Source organism: Orcinus orca, chromosome 1 (genome assembly GCF_937001465.1).
Source record: "Orcinus orca chromosome 1, mOrcOrc1.1, whole genome shotgun sequence".
Taxonomy (NCBI): Eukaryota; Metazoa; Chordata; class Mammalia; order Artiodactyla; family Delphinidae; genus Orcinus; species Orcinus orca.
The window spans coordinates 180,874,748-180,895,072 of NC_064559.1; the positions used below are offsets into that span (position 1 = coordinate 180,874,748).

General features: G+C 49.8%; 1 protein-coding gene and 1 non-coding gene across 17 annotated transcripts; both read left to right on the top strand.

Annotated features, from left to right (window-relative positions):
- Nucleotides 1-256: 256 nt before the first annotated feature.
- PABPC4 (poly(A) binding protein cytoplasmic 4) lies at nucleotides 257-15,555 on the top strand. Of its 16 annotated transcripts, none has more exons than XM_012531895.3 (16): nucleotides 258-1,427; nucleotides 4,185-4,378; nucleotides 5,105-5,220; nucleotides 6,469-6,608; nucleotides 6,969-7,063; nucleotides 7,726-7,863; nucleotides 8,475-8,570; nucleotides 10,291-10,563; nucleotides 10,919-11,006; nucleotides 11,435-11,554; nucleotides 12,057-12,143; nucleotides 12,238-12,365; nucleotides 13,495-13,588; nucleotides 13,703-13,833; nucleotides 14,087-14,146; nucleotides 15,249-15,555. In XM_012531895.3, the coding sequence occupies exons 1-16, from the start codon at nucleotides 1,235-1,237 to the stop codon at nucleotides 15,264-15,266; spliced, it is 1,971 nt and encodes a 656-aa protein (XP_012387349.1). In that variant the 5' UTR covers nucleotides 258-1,234; the 3' UTR covers nucleotides 15,267-15,555. The 16 variants fall into 16 exon arrangements, with proteins under 16 accessions (XP_049551362.1, XP_012387349.1, XP_049551320.1 ...); XM_049695363.1 differs by having other exon boundaries at nucleotides 10,919-10,991; nucleotides 14,087-14,189; XM_049695364.1 differs by having other exon boundaries at nucleotides 10,919-10,991.
- LOC117200242 (small nucleolar RNA SNORA55) lies at nucleotides 8,841-8,975 on the top strand. The gene has a single exon (XR_004481723.1). It is a non-coding gene; the product is annotated as a small nucleolar RNA SNORA55 (small nucleolar RNA).
- Nucleotides 15,556-20,325: the final 4,770 nt, after the last annotated feature.

Below are 20,325 nucleotides of genomic sequence, written 5' to 3' on the forward strand. Positions count from 1 at the left end.
TTACAGTTAGGCAAGACATCGATTATAAATATGATGCGTGCCGGTGGGTAACTTTATCCCTGGGTTCTAGTCCCGGAGGGGCGGGTGATTTACTCTCTACCCACTCGTAGGGAAAGCGGCCGTTAGGTCCGGCGGAGACCCCAGCGGAGCGGTCCTCCGCGCGCCAGGCGTCGCTGTGGCGCCGCGCGGCCGTGCCGGGACCCTCTCGCGTGGCCGCCCCGCCTCGGGCCCCCGGGCCGAGTGGGCGGGCACGACTGCGCCCAGGTCGCGAGGCGCCCTTCGACCAGCAGCGCCCGGGGCGGGCGGGTATAAATGGAGCGGTGGCTCCCCCGGCCGCCTCTCTCCGCCCCGGGTCGCCGCAGCCTCCGCCGCTTTCGGGCCTAGCAGCCTGAAGGGAAAAAAAAAGAGAAAAAGATTAAAAAAACCCCGAAAACCCTTTAAAATCTTAAAAAAAAAGAAAGAAAGAAAAAAAAAAGAGCGAATCCTCCTCGGAGAACCCGCGGGGAAGTCACTTTTGCACGCTTCCGGCCTGCCCGACGCCGCCGCCGCCGCTGCCGCACCTGGGCGTTCGTCGGTCCCCGTCCGTCGGTCCGGTGGTGAGCCGCTCGCGCGCCCGCGTCCACGCGCCTCAGCCCGCCTCTCGGCCGCGCCGCGTGGCAGCCCCGCGCCCGCCGCCCTCGCCCCCCGCGCGCCGGCCTCCGCGCTCCACGTGTCCGCGCTGCCCTTCGCCGGCCCGGCGTGGGAGGCGGCTGCGCGCTCCGGCCGCCCGGGGCTTGCCGAGTCGGCACCGACAAATATTTGGTTTCCCTCTTCCCTGGGTTGCTGTAATCTTAAACCGTCGGGAGCCCGAGGCCTATATTTATAGAGAAACGCACGTTCCGGAGGCCGCCGTGGGCACCACTGGCTTGCCTCGGGAAGAATTTTTGTAATTTGGAGGACAGTCCCCGTTTTCATTGTTTTCATTTTTTGAAATTGGGAGCTTCCAGACCAGAACAGCTGAAAATTAACAAACTCCCAGGGAGGGCCATATTGTTTTTGAGAGCCTTTTGTCTGCGGGTGGGCAGTCTCGTCCGAGCCGTCCCCGCACTCCTCTCCGGCCCTCGGAGCCGACTCCAGCTTCTCTGAGCTTCACTGCCACCTGTGGGCCGCGGCTCGGAGCGGAGCCCCCTTTGTCCTGTGTGGCCCCCCCTAAGAAGTCCTCCTGGCGGGGCTCGGGGTGCTGGGGGCTGGGGAGATGAACGCTGCGGCCAGCAGCTACCCCATGGCCTCCCTGTACGTGGGTGACCTGCACTCGGACGTCACCGAGGCCATGCTGTATGAAAAGTTCAGTCCTGCGGGGCCTGTGCTGTCCATCCGGGTCTGCCGCGACATGATCACCCGCCGCTCCCTGGGTTATGCCTATGTCAACTTCCAGCAGCCGGCTGACGGTGAGTATAAGCGGTGGCCACAAGTCCGTGGGCTCTTTGGGGACCCTAAGATTCCTTCTCCGGGCAGGTCCCCACCCCCGTGGAGAGGGCATCGCGACAGCACGTTGCCACAGAAGCCCTAGTCGGGGACGGGCCATGGGAGCGGGATCCTGGCATCAGACGACCAGAGTTTTAGTCTTGCTTCCACAACACTTGCTAACTGGGTGACCTTGGGCTGATGGGTGCTGGTGGAGCCCAAGGAGGCTGTAAAACAGGACCAGAAGGAAGTCGCTGTCATTCCGTATGTGGGCGGTTTGCTCTGTGAGCCTTGCCTGGTCAGTGGCCAGGTGTTCGGGCCCCTCACAGGCCTGCGGAAGGGACAGGATGATTGAAACACAATTACTTAAAAAATGTTACCTAGCTAGAGCTGTTGCCCCTCCCCTTACTGTACCCTGGGCTGAGAGTCTTTGACTTTGTGCTGGTGAGGGGTTTTTCCGGGCAGGTAGAAAGTAGGGGAACAATGTTGTGTGTTGAACTTGAGCAGGCACTTGTGTTAGCACCACCAGAGAGTGTGTGGTGCTGGGCCAGCTCCCTCCTCTGCGTGCTTGCCACCGGGGCGGAGGAGTTCTTCTCTGGACAAGCCCTGGGCTGTGGAGCGTGGTACGCAGGTAGTCTGGGGAAGCGCCTCTTGGAAATCCGCTAGGCTGGTGGGGATTATGGCCTCAACCTGTGCACAGTGCTTTATACTTGACAAAACCCTTTTACTTCATCCCATCTGAAGAAAATAGGACTTCTGAGGGAGAAAAGCAGCTGCAAAAGGTGGGAGGCTAAGCTGGGACTGTGGGTGCAGTGCTCTGCCAGCCCTGACTGGGGCCGTAGCCTGGAGCGTGGAGAGGTATGCTGCAGGCCTGGCCCGAGTGAGGCCAGAAGAAACCTAATCAGGGGCTGCACGTGACTCCAGAATAAAAGGGAACAACTGTAGAGACCATTACTGGGAGAAGCAAGCCATTCTGTGGCCAAGGATCTCCGGGTCCCTATTTTTGTCACCACTTTGTTCACTGTCCGTGAAGCACAGAGAATGTCACTTGCCCAGGATGCAGCTGAGACCAGAGAATTGGACTTGTTGAGAGACACAAGGCACTGCTACCGTCAGTTCAGTGTGCTCTGGCCACAGGGCACAAAGAAGGTAGCTGAGTGTGGCCTTTTAAGGGGGGAGTAGTGGGCACATTGGCTGTTGTCTGCCTCCTTGACTCTTCTGAGCAAAAGTCCTGTCACTTAGAGATAGTAGCAGAAGCCATTGGTTAGTGTGTCTGCCAACACATACCTCTGCAGGACCTCTCCCTGCTATAAATAAGCGCAGCCAGATTTGTCAGACGAAGCCTAGTTGCCTTGTGCAGCCCTCTCCGGAAATAGACAGGAGCTGTGTTGAAATGGGCTGCTAATTCACGCAACACAGTTAGGGGTCCCAGGCTGTGGATCGCAGAGTCCTCACAAGCGAGCCCTTCTTTCTGTCCCGGACTTGCACTGACTTGGATCTGCCGTCCCCACTTTCCCTGATCTCCTCCCCTCTCACGCTGAGCCAGCCCACCTGAGGAAAGTGGGAAAGATGGTTGGAAATAGGGCAAAGGAGATACCTTGCTGGCTGACTGGACAGCTGAGCCTGTGGAGGGGCAGAGTTAGGGATTGTGTCCCTGTTTTAAGTGAGACGGTGCCTTGAGGCGGGAGAAACACCCTCTACCCCCATCCCTTCATGGAGGAGGAGATTCTGGGAGATGTCAGTGCATAAGTCAGGGGAAGTGGGTCTGGGTCCTTTTTACTACCAGTAAAGAGAAGTGTTCTGCTGACAGGTAGGGGTTATTTTGGTCTCTGGTTCTTTAAATGGTCTCCGTGGTATATACATGGATTGGGTTGGGAAGCTAAGGAAGCGTCCCCAAGCACTGGGTTGAGAACTTCGTTGGGCACCAGGGCATTTGAAAGTCCTGGAATTCCGTAGAACGCAGATGAAGACTTCTAGGTAGCCTAGAAACCACTAGGTGCAGGGCCTGCCTCCACTGTCAACTTAGGCAGAAAGGGGTTGCAGTTTCATCCTTCTTGTCCTGATGATACAAAGAACATTTCCATGTGTGGCCATCATTTTGATGATTGAGGCTTTTTTGTCAGAATCAATTTCTGTTCTCAGAAATTGAAAATGTAAGAAACTGGGCTGAATTTGGAGATAGCACATTTTCCCCAATCGAACGCTCACAGGTTTTTTTAGTCATTGTCTCATAGACAGGTTGTAAACTAAGTGACAGCTAGTTGATAATGCTGATGCAATACCTTACTGAAAAATAATCAGAAAGTCCGCCATTAGTTTCTTAGTCAGTAGTTAGCTATACCGTTTAGCCATCCTGAACATGAGTTTGTCCATTTTATAAGAGGGATCATTTCAGCTCTTCCACCTTCATCCTGGTGGGCAGTAGGCTGCAAAGTCGTTTATAAATGATAAAGCTTAGTCAAATGTGAGGTGTTATTTGATCCTGGTGCTATAAACCCATTTAGATTATCTTGCATAACCTCCTTACCCCAGAGGGGTTGAGACTTCTGCCATGAAGGAGGACGATTAGCTAGAACTTAGCCTCAGTGGCACTGCAGCCTAGAGGAATCTGATGTCCTTTAATTTTGATAGAGTTGAATTTCATCAGAGTGCTTACCTTGAAAGTTCTGGAGTTATCTGTTCCTGGGATGGTGGCAGGTAACGTTTTATATCCTTGACTGAAATACGTTTCTCTCTTGCAGCTGAGCGGGCCTTGGATACCATGAACTTTGATGTGATTAAGGGAAAGCCAATCCGTATCATGTGGTCTCAGAGGGATCCCTCTTTGCGAAAATCTGGCGTGGGAAATGTCTTCATCAAGAACCTGGACAAATCTATAGATAACAAGGCACTTTATGATACTTTTTCGGCATTTGGAAACATTCTGTCCTGCAAGGTAAACACTGATAAAATGATTTCAGCAGAATAATTACAGAATCATGACAACAAATACCAGATGGGGAATTGCTTGGAATTGGGTGACCGGGTATGATAATTTCCAAAATGCTGGAAATGGCTCTGAAGTCTAAAAGTTCACTGCAGCAAACGTCGGTGCCACAGCCCAGCGTAAACCAGCAGGCGCTTTCGTGTCTTTGTTTATTCTTCCCTCTGCCTGAAATATCCTTCCTGTTTTCTAGCTTTGGAAGGCATCAAAAGGTTTCTCCTGGGGAGTGGGGGGCTGGAAAGTACCAGAGCAATGCCTCTGGTCTCCAGGAAGCTGTACTTAGTCATGTTAGAAGCATGAATTCACCCTCTTCCTTCTCCACGCACCTGTTTATGTGGAGCATTTTGTACACCTCATGTGGTGGTGGTTTACATGTCTGGCTCCACACTAGACTGAAATTCTGTTGTGGGCTTGGAAAGTGGTTCGTCATTCTGTAGCCCTGTGGTTTTGCACCCAGATCTTAATATTTTTTTTTTAATGAAGTAAGAAAACATTTGGAATAGAAGGAGCTTAATGGTGGCTACCATTTTTAAATGGAACATTATTGGGTACCTGCTGTAGTCTCCTGCCTTTTGAACATGGATGGGCTAGAGGCCTCTCAGACCCAGGAGCCCACACGGCTCTCGAGTCTCTGCAGCTGGGCAGTGGCGCTGAAGTGGCCCGCCTTGTCTTTGACAGGTGGTGTGTGATGAGAACGGCTCTAAGGGTTATGCCTTTGTCCACTTCGAGACCCAGGAGGCTGCCGACAAGGCTATCGAGAAGATGAATGGCATGCTCCTCAATGACCGCAAAGTGTGAGTGTCCCAGTCCGGAGCAACAGCCGTCGCATGAGCCAGCCGTGGCCCCACCTCGGTATTAACTGGCACACACAAGGCGGCTACTGGTTCTCGGCCCAAGTGTGGCCTGCTCCTACCTCTCCACTCCAGGGCTGGTGAGTCTCCCTGCCCGAGCCGTGGCAGCCCTTTTGACTCGCCAAGGTGGGCTTTCTGCCCAAGCCATGGCTGGCCTGCCGCCTCTCCCTTAAAAGCATCCGTCTGTGGGTTTTGTGAGCGTCGGCAACAGGGGCTGGCTGGAAGGCAGCTCTTAAGCCCACTCTGAGCAGGGGTCTTGGCCAGCAGCAGAGTGGAGAGGGCCCTGGACTGACCAGGAGCTGTGTACTAGTCATGTGACCTTGGCCTTCTGTGATTCAGGTCTTTCCGTGGGGTCACTCGCTAGGGGTTGATGCAAATTGTCCCCTCCACGTGGCTAACTTATGACTCAGTGGTCTTCAAATACAAGGCTGGCTCCACAGCAATAATTAATTTGGTTACAATGAAAAGTCTTATCCCATTGCAGAAGACTGTTCATAATAGACCTTGTTGCTTTGGTGTGGTTATTTCAGAATGGAGAGATGGGGATCTTAGTTAAGCCATGCAGGGAGAGAAGGGACAATAAATCTTGGTTATGACAAGCAAGAGTCATTTCTGTCCTTTGTGTTACTGAACAGACCAGGCGATGGCTTGTGTTAATGATGTGCATGTGCCCAGTGGTCAGGTCTTCTAAAGGTATCACTGGAAAAAAGCCTAAAGATTTTTCATGTATGGATACCTTTCCCTATTAAGTGTAAACAGCACCAAAACAAATAAAGTAAAAAAAGCAAAGGCTACCTCTTAGTTCACTCCAACAGTCTCACTCCTAGGATTAACCACTGTTAACAGTTTGGTTTGTATCCTTCCAGACCTTTTCTATGCATTTACATAGATGCACAGAAATGAACGTTTTAAAAACATGGTCATCAGGTTTCTTCACGAAGGCAGTGTGATGTGGTAGGAGGAGCCCTGGCCTGAGCCAGGAGCCCTGGGGCTGGTCCTTGTAGGACAGTCCTGCCTCTTTCTCTTTCTGCTGGGGAGTTGGGACGTCTCTGAGCTTGCTCTCTTGGTGGTTGGATGGGAACTCGTGTGTTTTAACCTCTCCTGTCAGCCTTTAACCTGCGTTCCTTCGGGCCCCTGGAAATCATGTTTTGTTCCTCTGAGTGATCACTGTTTTTCACGATTTCTTTTTAGGTTTGTGGGCAGATTCAAGTCTCGAAAAGAGCGGGAAGCTGAGCTTGGAGCCAAAGCTAAGGAATTCACCAATGTTTATATCAAAAACTTTGGGGAAGAGGTGGATGATGAGAGTCTGAAAGAGCTATTCAGCCAGTTTGGTAAGTCAGGGTCCTTTGTCCCACGTGTCCCCTTTCACAGTCCACCAGACCTGGAATTCATCTATTTTTACTTAACAGATGAGCCCACCTAGACCCAGAAGTAAAATGCCTTGTATGACAGAGGCCACAGGGTAGATAGGAATAGACTCCAGGCCTCGGCTCTTGGCTTCATCCTACTTTGTCCCATCCCCAAGGCCATCTCAGCAGCTTGGTCAGAAGTAGAAGGCCAGGCGTGATGCCTTTTTCTTAGAGTCCATCTGGGCTCAGCCGGAGCTTGCTTCAAGTGGGCTCCTAGAGAAGCCTTCTCTCCTTGAGCTGTGATAGAGATGCTGTTACTAATAGTTCTGTCTTTGGTAACAGGTAAGACTCTAAGTGTCAAGGTGATGAGAGATCCCAGTGGGAAATCCAAAGGCTTTGGCTTTGTGAGTTATGAAAAACACGAGGATGCCAATAAGGTGAGAGCACCATGAGGGTCGGGGAGGATTTGTAGGGAGTGGCCCTAGTGTGTGGGCAGGGCCTTGCCAGCACATGGTAGAGCTGAGTTGTAATTGTCTGAGTACCTAGTAGTGATGCATGGTCACTGTGCTCTGGAATTGTCTTCCTGAGGGATTTCACATAACTGTTTTCAAAGCACTTGACATGTGCCCATCACCTCAGCTGTTCAGTCCTGTAGGTTGAAAGAGTAGGGCAGGCATTTGTTCCCATTCATAGGTGAGGGAACCAAGGGCCCCGAGTTGCTGATCTGATAAAAGAACAGTAGCCGCTTCCGGGAGAACCATTGTGCTAGGCCCTCAACATGTATCACTCAATACCCTGAAAGAACCTGAGGAATTTAGTGGCAGCCAGATTATCAACCTAGGCTCGTGTCTACCATGCTTGTATTTATACAGCTGTACAGTTTTTTCACTGAATTATCTGGACCAGTGACCCATTTAAATATTAACCCCATTTTACTGATGAGGAAGTTTGGATTGGCTTAGCTGACTTCAGAGTGAAATTAATTTTTAGCCCTGTAGGGACGACTTTTCTCTCAGAATATTTGGTGGGACTTAACAGACCTCCAGAGCAAGGCCCCTGCCTCTGCATCTTGATTTAAAATCATGTATTTCCTCTTCAGGCCGTGGAGGAGATGAATGGAAAAGAAATCAGTGGGAAAGTCATTTTCGTCGGCCGTGCACAGAAGAAAGTGGAACGGCAGGCCGAGTTAAAACGAAAATTTGAACAGCTGAAACAGGAGAGAATTAGTCGGTATCAGGTAAGAGGTGGTCTCAGCCCAGCCTACCAGCAGGGGCTGTACCACGAGATGTTGGCAAAAGCATCCTTAGTTTGGCAGGCTTTCTTTTTGGGGACCATGAGTCTCCTCTTCTCATTTCTCTCAAGATCATCAGGTTTAACAGGATGTACCTACCAGATACAGCAGCGGTTCTGGAACAAGGATGAAGATAATTTATTCATTTAGGGACTCTATTCTGGAAGCCTCAGCCTGTTGTTCTTAGTCATGTGCGTTCTGTTTACTTAAATGATACCACTTTGTTTGGAACGGTGTAAGGAAAGCCCTGCTAGGTCAGTGGTCAGCCAGACCAGTGTGAGAAAGGCTGGGACTGTATCGATGGTCCTGTCAGAGTCTTCAGCAGTAGATTCTCAGCCTTGAGCCTGCATCAGAATCCCCTGCAGGGCTTATGAAAACAGATTGCTGGGTCCCACAGCTTCTGATTCATTAGGTGTGGGTTCTGGCCTGAGAATTTACATTTCTGACAAGTACCCAGAGATACTGCTATTGCATGTCTGGAGCCCATATTTTGAGAACCACTGTCTTAGGAAATGTGTGAGGTATAGAAGTGCAATTAACAGACCTTTCTGCTTCAGGGGGTGAACCTCTACATTAAGAACTTGGATGACACCATTGATGATGAAAAGTTAAGGAAAGAGTTTTCTCCTTTTGGATCAATCACCAGTGCTAAGGTATTTTATACTGAGATGTAGGGATTGAAAGCAGAAGTTGTAAACTTGCAGAGGTTTATTGCATTTGTTTCATTGAAGGAATAGGATCTAAATTTTCATTTCTGAGAGTAGCTACCACATTCATCTAGCAAATTCCTCCTGGCATTCGGTTACCCATCTGAGTATATGCTCTGGAAAATGACATTTCGTTAGGTTAACATTGCACTGTCTCCCAAGTACTGGGATGTGGAGATGCATCTGACTCAGTGCCTCCCTGCCAGCCCCCCAAGAGCACCTGAATCTTTCCCATTCTTTGCTGCTTTGTGCTGGTGTGGGGACAGATGGTGCCACAGCATGAGCAGGGGAAATCCAGACGGGTTGTCTTTCACTTGTCTTGAGGCCTGTCTCTACAACTCTGCCACACGTATTCCTTGAACGAAGGTGTGTGAGGATTTTGGAGCTGGGGTTGGGAACTTCCATCTGGTGTCCTAAAGGAGAGGGAGTGGAAAGTTTGTTTCTCCGTGTTTTGCAGCATGCATCATCTATTTGATTTTCTTTGATAATGGTAGCAACCGAGTTAGCTGGGGGAGTAAGTACAAAGCCCCTTGTGAAGATAAGGGTGAGAAGAGAATGCTGGTTAGGCGAAGATGTTGTATTGTGTGTCCTTGGTGCTTTGGGTGTGTGGTGGGCACTGATGGCATCGGAAAGTTTTGGGGCATAGCCTGTTGCAGACTCTATGCCTGCTCCACAGAGGTGAGGCAGATGTCACAGAGTCCTCCAGGGGATGAGAAAGGAGGCCAGCGGGCTGGTAAAGACTTGGTGACCCTGCCCTGGCCCTTAGCTTGTCACTCACAACCCAGGAGCATTATCAGTGGTCGCAGGGCATTGGCCAGAAGCCACCCCCAGGAATTTCCTCAGTTCCTCACCCCCTCCCTCCTATCACCCCCGTGACGGGCCTCCAGCAGCGCAAGGAATGATAGTCTCTCTTAGCGGACCAGCACAGGAGTCAAGATGGCATTTGCAAGAAGAGAACAAAAGAACTGTATCTTGAAGTTTCCCGGCACCATGCCCGAGATCAAGGTGTCACATTACTTTCACACACCTTACTGGTCCACCTCGTTGGTAGACAGGTGTTGGGTTGATACACATCTTTACTCCCATGTCCTCCTCTTCAGGAGGCTCACCAGGCGGTGAGCTAAGACATGAGTGAAATGTAGAGATTACAGAGTGAGACTAGAATCCAGCTGCTTGTCTCCTGGCTGGTTGTAGTTCTGCTGTGTTTATTCTCATTGAATTAATGGTGGCAGTCATTGATTTTATGACTCCTGCCCACATGTATTTCAAAAGCATGTCCTAACCTTGCTAAGAGCTTACTAAGTTTTGTTCACCAAGGTCTTGGGCAGATGAGTTTTACAAATAAGATGCTTGATGCTAATGTCCAGATCTCTGTGAGTTCCCAGAGATAGCTATGCTTCTAGGTACGAGGAAACATCTTTGGGTTCCTGGTTCAACCATTAGCCATATCACAGTATTTGGGAACTTGAGTCACCTGGGGATCTAAAAAGGAAAAAGCTTAGTTTCTCCCTTTAGACTTTGTGATTCAGTTGGTGACTCAGTTGGTCTGGGGTCCATCGTGGGACTGGACTGTGAAGCCTTGACCTAGACCTGGTAACTCTTGGAGTGGAACCCAGGTTTTAACACACAGACATCTTTGTGCTAAGTGGCTGGTCTCATTTTGTAGGTGATGCTGGAGGATGGGAGAAGCAAAGGGTTTGGGTTTGTCTGCTTCTCATCCCCTGAAGAGGCAACCAAAGCAGTCACGGAGATGAACGGACGCATCGTGGGTTCCAAGCCACTGTATGTTGCCCTGGCCCAGAGAAAAGAAGAGAGAAAGGCTCACCTGACCAACCAGTATATGCAGCGGGTGGCCGGGATGAGAGCGCTCCCCGCCAATGCCATCTTAAATCAGTTCCAGCCTGCAGCTGGGGGCTACTTTGTGCCAGCAGTTCCACAGGTGGGTATGCAGTATGCTCATGTCTCCTTGGAACCTGCCTGCTGATAGCTGCTCCTATAGTCCGCAGTGGTTGGGGAGAGGGATTTTTGGATATTGGAATTCTAGAATGTCACAGTAAAGATCCTTCAAATAAAACAAGGAAGGACTTAACTCGTGGTTGTGCACACACAGTGACAGGGGTAAAGTAAAAGAGTCCCTGTTAACTGGCTGTCCCTCCCCCAAGCTCTTGAGTAGAGAGCGCCTCTGTCCTGAATAATTAGCCTAGGGCCTGGTAGTGAGATGAGGTGAGATGAGCTACTTCTCTAGTGTGGCTTCAGGTCCTTAAATAAAAGGGCTTGGCTGCTCTTTCTTACAGGCTCAGGGAAGACCTCCATATTACACACCTAACCAGTTAGCACAGATGAGGCCTAATCCACGCTGGCAGCAAGGTGGGAGACCTCAAGGTAGGTGGTGGGGAACAGTGATTTGATCACCCAGGATGTACCTGTCCTGGCCTCCCCTCCCTGCCCCCTCTGAGGCACAGCCTAGGTTCGGCTGTGTCGTTCATCAGTGACGTGCATTTTTTAAAAATTTATTTATTTATTTTTACATCTTTATTGGGGTATAATTGCTTTACAGTGGTGTGTTAGTTTCTGCTTTATAACAAAGTGAATCAGTTATACATATACATATGTTCCCATATCTCTTCCCTTTTGCGTCTCCCTCCCTCCCCCCCCCCAATCCCACCCCTCTAGGTGGTCACAAACCACCGAGCTGATCTCCCTGTGCTATGTGACTGCTTCCCACTAGCTATCTATTTTACGTTTGGTAGTGTGTATATGTCCAAGCCACTCTCGCTTTGAGTGACGTGCATTTTTTGTCTCTTCACCAGGCTTCCAAGGAATGCCAAGTGCTATACGCCAGTCTGGGCCTCGTCCAGCTCTTCGCCATCTGGCTCCAACTGGTAATGCTCCGGCCTCTCGTGGCCTCCCTACTACCGCTCAGAGAGTCGGTGAGCAAACTGGCCTTGAAGTGTGGCCCGGGGAGGAGGGAGTCAGGACGACTAGGCTCTGCTCAGGGTTGGTCAGTTCGTTGGGCTCACCGTGTTGTCCGGTCCTGGTTCTTTACTCTTAGCTGTGTGCTTAGGTGGGTACTTAAGGAGCAGGGAAACAGTATGAGTTCTGAGTGTTGGTTCCTTTTAAGATTCTTTGCCTCATCGGTGACTCACGTGAACAAGGTTAATTGTAGAAATTTGTTAGCTGAATGACGACAGAGGCAGCCTGTTCTTTGGGTGGGGTTGGGAGATTCAAGGGACTTCTTTGCAGATTATGTCCTGTGTTCCAAGAGGTGGCAAGAGTTGTATGTTTTCTGTTGGCTCTTCCTCGAAAGTAGCGGTAGTGGCCCCATGTGTGATGTGTGCTGTATGAACATGCTTTGGAATTGCTCCTTCCGTGGGACGTGGCCAGTTGGACATCTGCTGCCAACACTGATGTGCATTTGCTGGTCTGTTGTAGGGTCTGAGTGCCCGGACCGCTTGGCTATGGACTTTGGTGGGGCTGGTGCCGCCCAGCAAGGGCTGACTGACAGCTGCCAGTCTGGAGGTGGTATTGGATGCACACAGAATGGGGAAAGATGGGATTTGACGGGTCTTTGCCCAGACCGATGGGCTTTAATTTTACTTGTCCTTTTCCTAAGGTGTTCCCACAGCTGTGCAGAGCCTAGCGCCTCGTGCTGCTGTTGCCGCCGCTGCTCCTCGGGCTGTTGCACCTTACAAATACGCCTCCAGTGTCCGCAGCCCTCACCCCGCCATCCAGCCCCTGCAGGTGAGGTCCATCTAACAGAACCCTAGAAGGGTCCCCCCTGCTTCCACATGATTCAAAAGCTGCCTTGCTTGGATTCCCTCAACAGGTATTAAATGCCTGCTCTGTGTCAGGGAGCCGTGTCCCGTGTGGTGACCCTGCCCTTGGGGGACTCTCTAGTGGGAGAGAAGGGGCTTGCAAGTGTTCTTCTGATAATGGTTGGCTCAGCAATGCCCCCGAGGAGGCAGCTGTGCTTCCTGCTCTCCTCACCGCGTGCACGGGCTCTCTCGGCTCTTTGAAGCTTCCATTTCACTTTCACATCCAGTGGTCGAATTGATCCTTAGCTGCTCTCCAGGTGACTGGGTGGCAAAGAACATCTTAGATGAAAGGTTCATCTTCAGAGGTATTAAGGCTGGGTGGAGGAATTGGACCTGGATCTCAGGTTCTCTAAGCTGGAGCTGCTATCTCTAGAGTTGTGCCTCTCAGGCAGGCCAAGCAGAGAGCTTGTGGCAGAACTCTGCAGTTTGCTTGGAGGAGCTGTGCTGGGCCTTGCTTCCTCCTGCTCTGTGCTCTGAGTTGGAAATTTCCCAGAACTTGGCACTATGAGAAATATTTTTGCCTATAAGACCCTACTTTTAGCACTGTGACTGGTATTGACGGTCTTTAGCATTTAATACAATAAAAACATGCGGTTCAGTGAAAGTGATACAGGATGAAATTATAAGCATTTTCCTATTCATGTCCTTCGACCCAGTCTCTACTGGGAATTCACCCTAAAGGAAAACTAACGTTCAGGAAAGGGCTACACATACAAATGTTCATGGTACCTTATTTATTAACAAGGCTTCGATGTCTTGGGCAGCCTTGAGTAAAGTAAAATCATTTGGTAAATGATTGTGTAGCATTGTAGGCTTTTCTTAGTTATTTCCCTTCTCTTCGAATAGCACGTGGCATTTTAGCTGTGGTTGGTTGTGGTTTTTGCTCACACCACTCTGTTCCTCTCCCTGAATCCCCAAGACTGCAGTCAGTTCCCTGACAGCAAAGACAACTACCTCCTTCTCCTCTTCAACTCAGTAGACTCGAGTGGTTGTGCACATGACCACTGTCACTGCACTTACCCGGGTGCTAATCCACCGCCTCTCCTGGTTCCCAGGCACCCCAGCCTGCGGTCCACGTGCAGGGGCAGGAGCCGCTGACCGCCTCCATGCTGGCCGCAGCACCCCCGCAGGAACAGAAACAGATGCTGGGTGAGTGACCCACGTGCTTGCAGAAGAGGGGGCCAGAGCTGCTACTGACCTGGACACCAGCGTCCCTTCTCTACTGGGATGCCACTGGGTTTTTCACGGAATACCTTCCCACAGGTGAACGTTTGTTCCCGCTCATCCAGACGATGCACTCAAACCTGGCTGGGAAGATCACGGGGATGCTGCTGGAGATTGACAACTCGGAGCTGCTGCACATGCTGGAGTCCCCCGAGTCTCTCCGCTCCAAGGTGAGCAGGTTCCCAGACCCCCGCGGCTTCCGCTCACTCGGCTCAGGAGGGCAGGGGGTGGCCTTGGACACCCAGGGGCGGCAGAGAGAAGGGTCTGCTGCCCCTGTGACCTCCTCGTGTGACCTGAGGGCTGCTGGTGCGTGGGTATCTGGGAAAGCGGTCAGCACCAGGAGAGGCCACCGCTGGGCCTGGGCCCAGGGAGGGGTGGAGGGGCTCTCCTCAGGTGTCACTGACCACCTGAAACTTCTCACAGGTGGATGAAGCTGTGGCGGTCCTACAGGCTCATCATGCCAAGAAAGAAGCTGCCCAGAAGGTGGGCGCTGTTGCTGCTGCTACCTCTTAGACAAGGACAAACGGTATGTTTGGCTCTTTATTTTCTGCAATGGTTATGACTCTTGACCCATCTCCCTGAAAGATTAGGGCCAGTGTATATGTAGAGCCATGTTTCTATCCCTTAACCTGGTAACTTGGGCAGGCTGTCACCTGGGTTTTTTCTGTCACCTGGATGAGTTAATATGGAAAAAAGAGAGTCTTGGTGGTAAATTAGAAGACACAAACAACAGTTTTCTCCATAAAGAGCACCTGGTTAGATCTTTCTCAAGAATCACCTTGTTTGTCTCGAATAATGGTGGATATATGAGGCATTGTCATAATCCGATCCCACAGCCTCATTTCTATGAACATCTCCCTAGTTTGGCTTGAGGTTGTGAGGTCAGTTGTGTGGCATCCACAGTTTAGCTCTGGAAACACAGCGGGCAGAGGCCTTGGTGTCAGAGTGAGAGAGACAGACACACCTGGCTACAGTTACAAGGTGTGTTCCCATCGACTTCTGCATTTGGGGGCCAGGGCCTCTGTCTGCAGGGACTTGGGGCAGTGAAGCTTAACTAGGACCTCTGACGAGGACTGGTGGTTGCCTCCAGATGGAGAAAAGAGAGGACCAAATGAACATGGGCAGAGGCAAGGGCAAAGAGCACATGGTAAGGGCCAGAGCTCGTGTGTTGGTAGGGCTTGACTTGGCATAGTCATAGCCCCTTGTCAAGGGCCTGAGCCCTGTCATTTTGAGTTTAAGCAAGGATGGCCAGGAAGGGTCAAGGTTGGGGCTTTACATACAAGTACCCTCGAAGGCACTGGTTCTTAACCAGGGGTGCCTTCTCAGAGGACATTTGCCAATATCTGGAAACATTTTTGGTTGCCACAACTGGGAATATTACTGGTATCTAGTTGGGAAGAGGCCAGGGATGCAGCTAAACGTCCTGCAATACACAGGACAGCCCCCACAGAAGAATTATCTGGGCCAGAATGTCGGTGGGCACCAAGGCTGAGACCCTGCTCTACAGTACTTACATCAGAGATTTCCGTGCGTCTCTGAGGTTTTTTTGATTTTGTATTCATAGTGTCGGTGCTTTTCTTTTCAGGATTCAAAAGCCAAATAACCCCTCATGGAATTCAGCTCAAGGTTTGAAGACGTCCTAGCTTGTCCTATGGACCTCAACACCAAGAACCACAAATTGCAAATTTAATAGGTCATTTTGTATCAAAAGGTCAATTATGAAGCACCTAGAATTTTTCAATTAAAAGAATATATTCTCTGGGTTCTGATATGGCCCAAACAGTGTTAACTTTTTTTTTCTATTGTGAGTTTGATTTTTTCTCCCCAGAAACTGGTTTTATTTGATGTACCCAAGTCTTAAGTTTCTCAATAAAGAAAAAATCTCCATAAAACTGCCTCTGTTTTTCTCTGACTACAGTTTTCTGTATAAATTCCAGTTTTCACTGCAAGTAATTTTTGGATGTAAATAGGGTCAAGTGAAGTTCTGTATATCTTGCCATCCTTCCCTGATGGTTATAAGATTATTTGGGATTAGCAAGGTGTGCAGAACTGTCCTATTGTGTTCTACTGTGGGAGGACCTTTATATTGGGAACAGAAGTCTAGTACAGTCACAGCAGAGCTTGGGTCTGGCACAGGAAAATCAGGTAAAGGGTGGCATTGGCGTGCTTTCCAAGGACACATGGTGAGACACGCAGAACCTATCTTGCCTCTCCCTTCTTGGACTGTGTTGCTCGGGGTTTGCCAGTCCCCTCTTATCTCCTACTGTCAGTTTATCCTGCAGGCAGGTCCACTTGCTCAGATTCTGCAGCTGGCAGTAGGAAAAGTTTCCAGAGATCCAAGTGGCTGGAGGCCAAAATGTTCTGTGGTTCCTTCAGTCCTTGAAGCGACCTTAACCTGGTCAGGGTCAACCACTCTACTTGCTCTCCCTGTCCTGCAGCAACACTTTTTTTTCCCCTTCTTCCTTGAAACTTAGCAGGCTGTCCTTCCTCAGGGCCTTACCCAGGTGGTCCCTTTCCCTGCAATGTTCCCTGGTTTGTGCCTCTTGGCAGGTTCCCCCTTTTTCTCAAGGTATGCTTTCGCCTTAACCCATGTAAAGGCCCAATCTAATGTAGGTTCCCCTATTTTCTAATGTCCGCAGTTAATGCGAGTATGTTTCTTCTATTAACGTCAGACTGTCCCTCCAAACCTAGCTTCCTGGGACCTGAGCAGCGTGGGAGCCTGCGTGCCAGCCGGTGAGGGGGTGGGGCCGTAGGCGGGGCCCAGGTAACGGCTTCCGGCGGAAGAGCCGAGGAGCAAGATGGCTGCCACCAAATGGGTCCTGAACTAGGGTGAGCTGGCGTGGGGTTGAGGCGGGGCCCGGACTGAGTCCAAGTTGGGGGCCGTGTGGACTGGGTGCAGACCCAGGGCCCCAGGCGGCATGTGGCAGCCTGGGCCGGGGTCTCTTGTGGGGGTCTACCCCTCAGCTTGTGAGCATCTGTGACCTAATGGCTTTGCGGGCCCTAGCTCTGCCCAGACCCCTTTCCCCTCTGACCCTGGACCCTGGGAGGTAGTGAGATCTGTTATTGCGACCTCAGACCGCATCCCAAACTGTCATGCTCATTCATTCCCTAAATTCTGCAGCCCTGCCCCCTTAGGTAAAGGAACTCCAAGAATAATTGGGAAATAACGGAAATAGCCTTGCTACGCGGGTTGGTGAACTCTATGATGCTATTGTATGGCAGTGTTAACAAGAGGCGGGTTGGGGGTTTTGGGAAATGACCACTCCATCCAGAGAGGTAAGGGCAAGCTTCCTGGAGGCACAGGGGCCAGAGATTTGAAAGATTAGGAGTTAAGCAGGTAGCTAAGCTGGAAGAGGCTGTTGCTTGAATGGAGAGCAGCGAGAGTGAAAGCCCAGAGGGGTGAAGCAGTCTAGCACTTGGGGCAAGTAATTTGCATTGGGGAAGCAAGGAGAGAAGAGGCTAGAGAGGTGGGTAGGGCTCAAGTTCTGAAAGTCTTACGTGCCATGCTAAGAATTTGGATTCTGTCCTGTGGTCATTGGTGAACTTTTGGAGACTATTTGGCAGGACAGTGATGTAATCGGATTTGCCCTTTCTTGGAGTCATTCTAGTGGCTGTGTGGAGAGAGAGAAACTGGAAGCAGTCAGCCCATTTACAATAACCAGGGGCTAGATGTAGGTCTGAAGAGGGATGGGGAGAGGAGTGTACCTCACAAGTCATTTGTATACCCAAAAGACTATAGGGACCCCTCCTTGCCCTCCCTGTGGCTGTCTTGCTGACAGGGTGTTACAGCAGCAGTACCAAGAGTGTGGGGGACATCGGTTCAGAAAGCACTTGGTGTCTCTGCAGGTGGGCTGGCAGAGGAGATGGATGGCAAAATTCTTCGTGCTGCTTTTATTCCTTCTGGAGACATCACAGATATTCAGATTCCACTGGATTATGAAACAGGTGTTTATTCAGTGTCACTCATATTCAGCTGCCTAATGCCAGGAAAAGAACTTGAGACATTTTAAGTCATGAGCATTCTGCGTATGGTTGGTGTGTATTGAAGTTCAGGAGGATATCTCTCTAGGTCAGTGTGACTGTGATCTTGGTGATGGAATGTTCTGAGGACAGCAAGGCCAGGATGGTGGGGTGGTTATGGGCTGAAATTTACAGAGATTGACAATTTGTTGGATTTGAGGAAAGGCTTTCTCTACCTTGGAATCATTTGGGGGCTTTGATTTCTGATCATTTAATATATAAACCATATAGTAAGAACCAGTGGTGGGGGAGGGGGTGTGGGATGAATTGGGAGATTGGGATTGACGTGTATACACTAATATGTATAAAATGGATAGCTAATAAGAACCTGCTGTATACAAAAATAAAATACAAAAAAAAAGAAAAAAGAGCCAGTAGGAAGGTAATCTTAGAAAAATCTTAAAAGGTCTGGGTGTTGTATCACCCCACGTCCCTGTGGACCAGACCTCCCTTCTTGGCAGCTATGCTTTTATTTTTTTTAAATTTAATTTTATTTATTTATTTTTGGCTGCATTGGGTCTTCGTTGCTCCACACGGGCTTTCTCTAGTTGTGGCGAGCGGGGGCTCCTCTTTGTTTCAGTGCACAGGCTTCTAATTGCAGTAGCTTCTCTTGTTGCAGAGCACGGGCTCTAGGCGTGCGGGCTCAGAAGTTGTGGCTTGTGGGCTCCAGAGCGCAGGCTCAGTAGTTGTGGTGCACGGGCTTAGTTGTTCCGCAGCATGTGGGATCTTCCCGGACCAGGGCTCGAACCCATGTCCCTTGCATTGGCAGGCGGATTCTTTTTTTTTTTTTGTGGTACGCGGGCCTCTCACTGTTGTGGCCTCTCCGGTTGCGGAGCACAGGCTCTGGACGCGCAGGCTCAGCGGCCATGGCTCACAGGCCCAGCCGCTCCACGGCATGTGGGATCTTCCCGGACCAGGGCACGAACCCACGTCCCCTGCATCGGCAGGCAGACTCTCAACCACTGCGCCACCAGGGAAGCCCGGCAGGCGGATTCTTAACCACTGCGCCACCAGGAAAGCCTGGCAGCTATGCTTTTAAAAAGCAGAGGGCAGCGGACAAGCTTAGCCTCGGCAGGGGAGCCTTGGCCTCTGCTCACCAGGGTGAGTTGGTGTCACAGTTGACACTCAGTTGGTGTCACAGTTATATGCACGTTTCTATTTGATCCTTGGCTGTTATTTTCTAAGATAGGAGTTTTAGACCCAGCCTTGCCACTAACTTTGTGCGACACTTAAACTCTCTGAGCCTTCATTGCCTCAATGCTTAAATGAAAGGATAAGATTGGCTTTTTGGTCCTTCTACCTCTGAGTTATATAAATGAGTAACTCCTATTGCTCTTGCTCTCCACCAACTAAATTAACTTTTTCCTGAGGCCAAGCACTGTGCTTTAATAGTCACCTAACCCGGTAGTGAAGTCAGTGCTCTGTATGCAGTTGATGCTCAGTTGGAATGAGTAATTGACAGATCGACAACTTTTTCTACTTTCTGTAAGTCTTGTAAACAAAGATTCCCAAAATGCTTGGAAAGTAACTTAAATCTTCCATTCTCTTAGTGGTAGAATTGAATACTACAAAATTTAAAAACTTAGTTCACTATTTAGTATGTTTGTTAAAACACACAAAATAACTTTAATATTTCTGGAAACATTGTTGAATAAACCAAGAAAAATGTAAAAATTAGATTTTTGCTTTTTGAATGGCATCTGGATATGGCGTATTTCCTCCTATTGCCCACATATTAACTACCCATTTCTGCTATTATAGAAAAGCACCGAGGATTTGCTTTTGTTGAATCTGAGTTGGCAGAGGTAAGAAATTTTCCCTGGTTAGTATTTGACTAGTGTTGCTGTTGTCATTGGCTACAAAAGGTGCCACTCTCCATTTGAGCGGATGTAGTAATTTTCTGGGGCTGCCATACAAATTACTACAAACTTTGTGGCTTAAAAAAACAGAAATTTATTCTCATAACTTGGAGTCTAGAAGTCTGAAATCAAGGTATTGGCAGGGCCGCGTCCCTCTGAGGAGTCTTTCCTTGACTCTTCCTAGCAATCCTTGGCATTTTTTTGGCTTACAACTGCATCACTTCAGTCTCTGCCCCCGTCTTCACATGGTCTTTTCCACTGCATGTATCTCTCTGTCTTCTCTTCTTATGAGGACACTAGTCATTGGAGTTATGGCCCACCCTAATTCATTATGACCTCATCTTAACTAATTTCATCTGCAAAGAGTATTTCTAAACAGGGTCACATCCTGAGGTTTGGATAGACCTGAAATTTGGGGGGACACTATTCAACCCTCTATAGTGGCTTGGTGGTGACAGTTGCCAAGAGACAGGAAGTTCTGGTTGAAGGAAGGCGCACAAGCCCTGGTTCAGAGTTCCCTTCATGTAGTCAGAATGTGAAAGACAGGCCCTGCAGAGCCCTGAGCCTTCTGGCCTGGCACTGCTCTTTCCTGTTTCCTGTGTGTATTCTGTGTCCATAACCTGAGCACCCATCTTTACACCACCAGCTCCAACAAGCAGTTAGTACATGCTCTTTGTTAAATACATACAATCTAGGCCGTAGGAAGGGAAGTAGCATCTTGTTTTTCCAAAGCTTGTGGTACTGAGTTTTAGTTTGCGTGCTAGCTACAAAGAGTTGAACTAC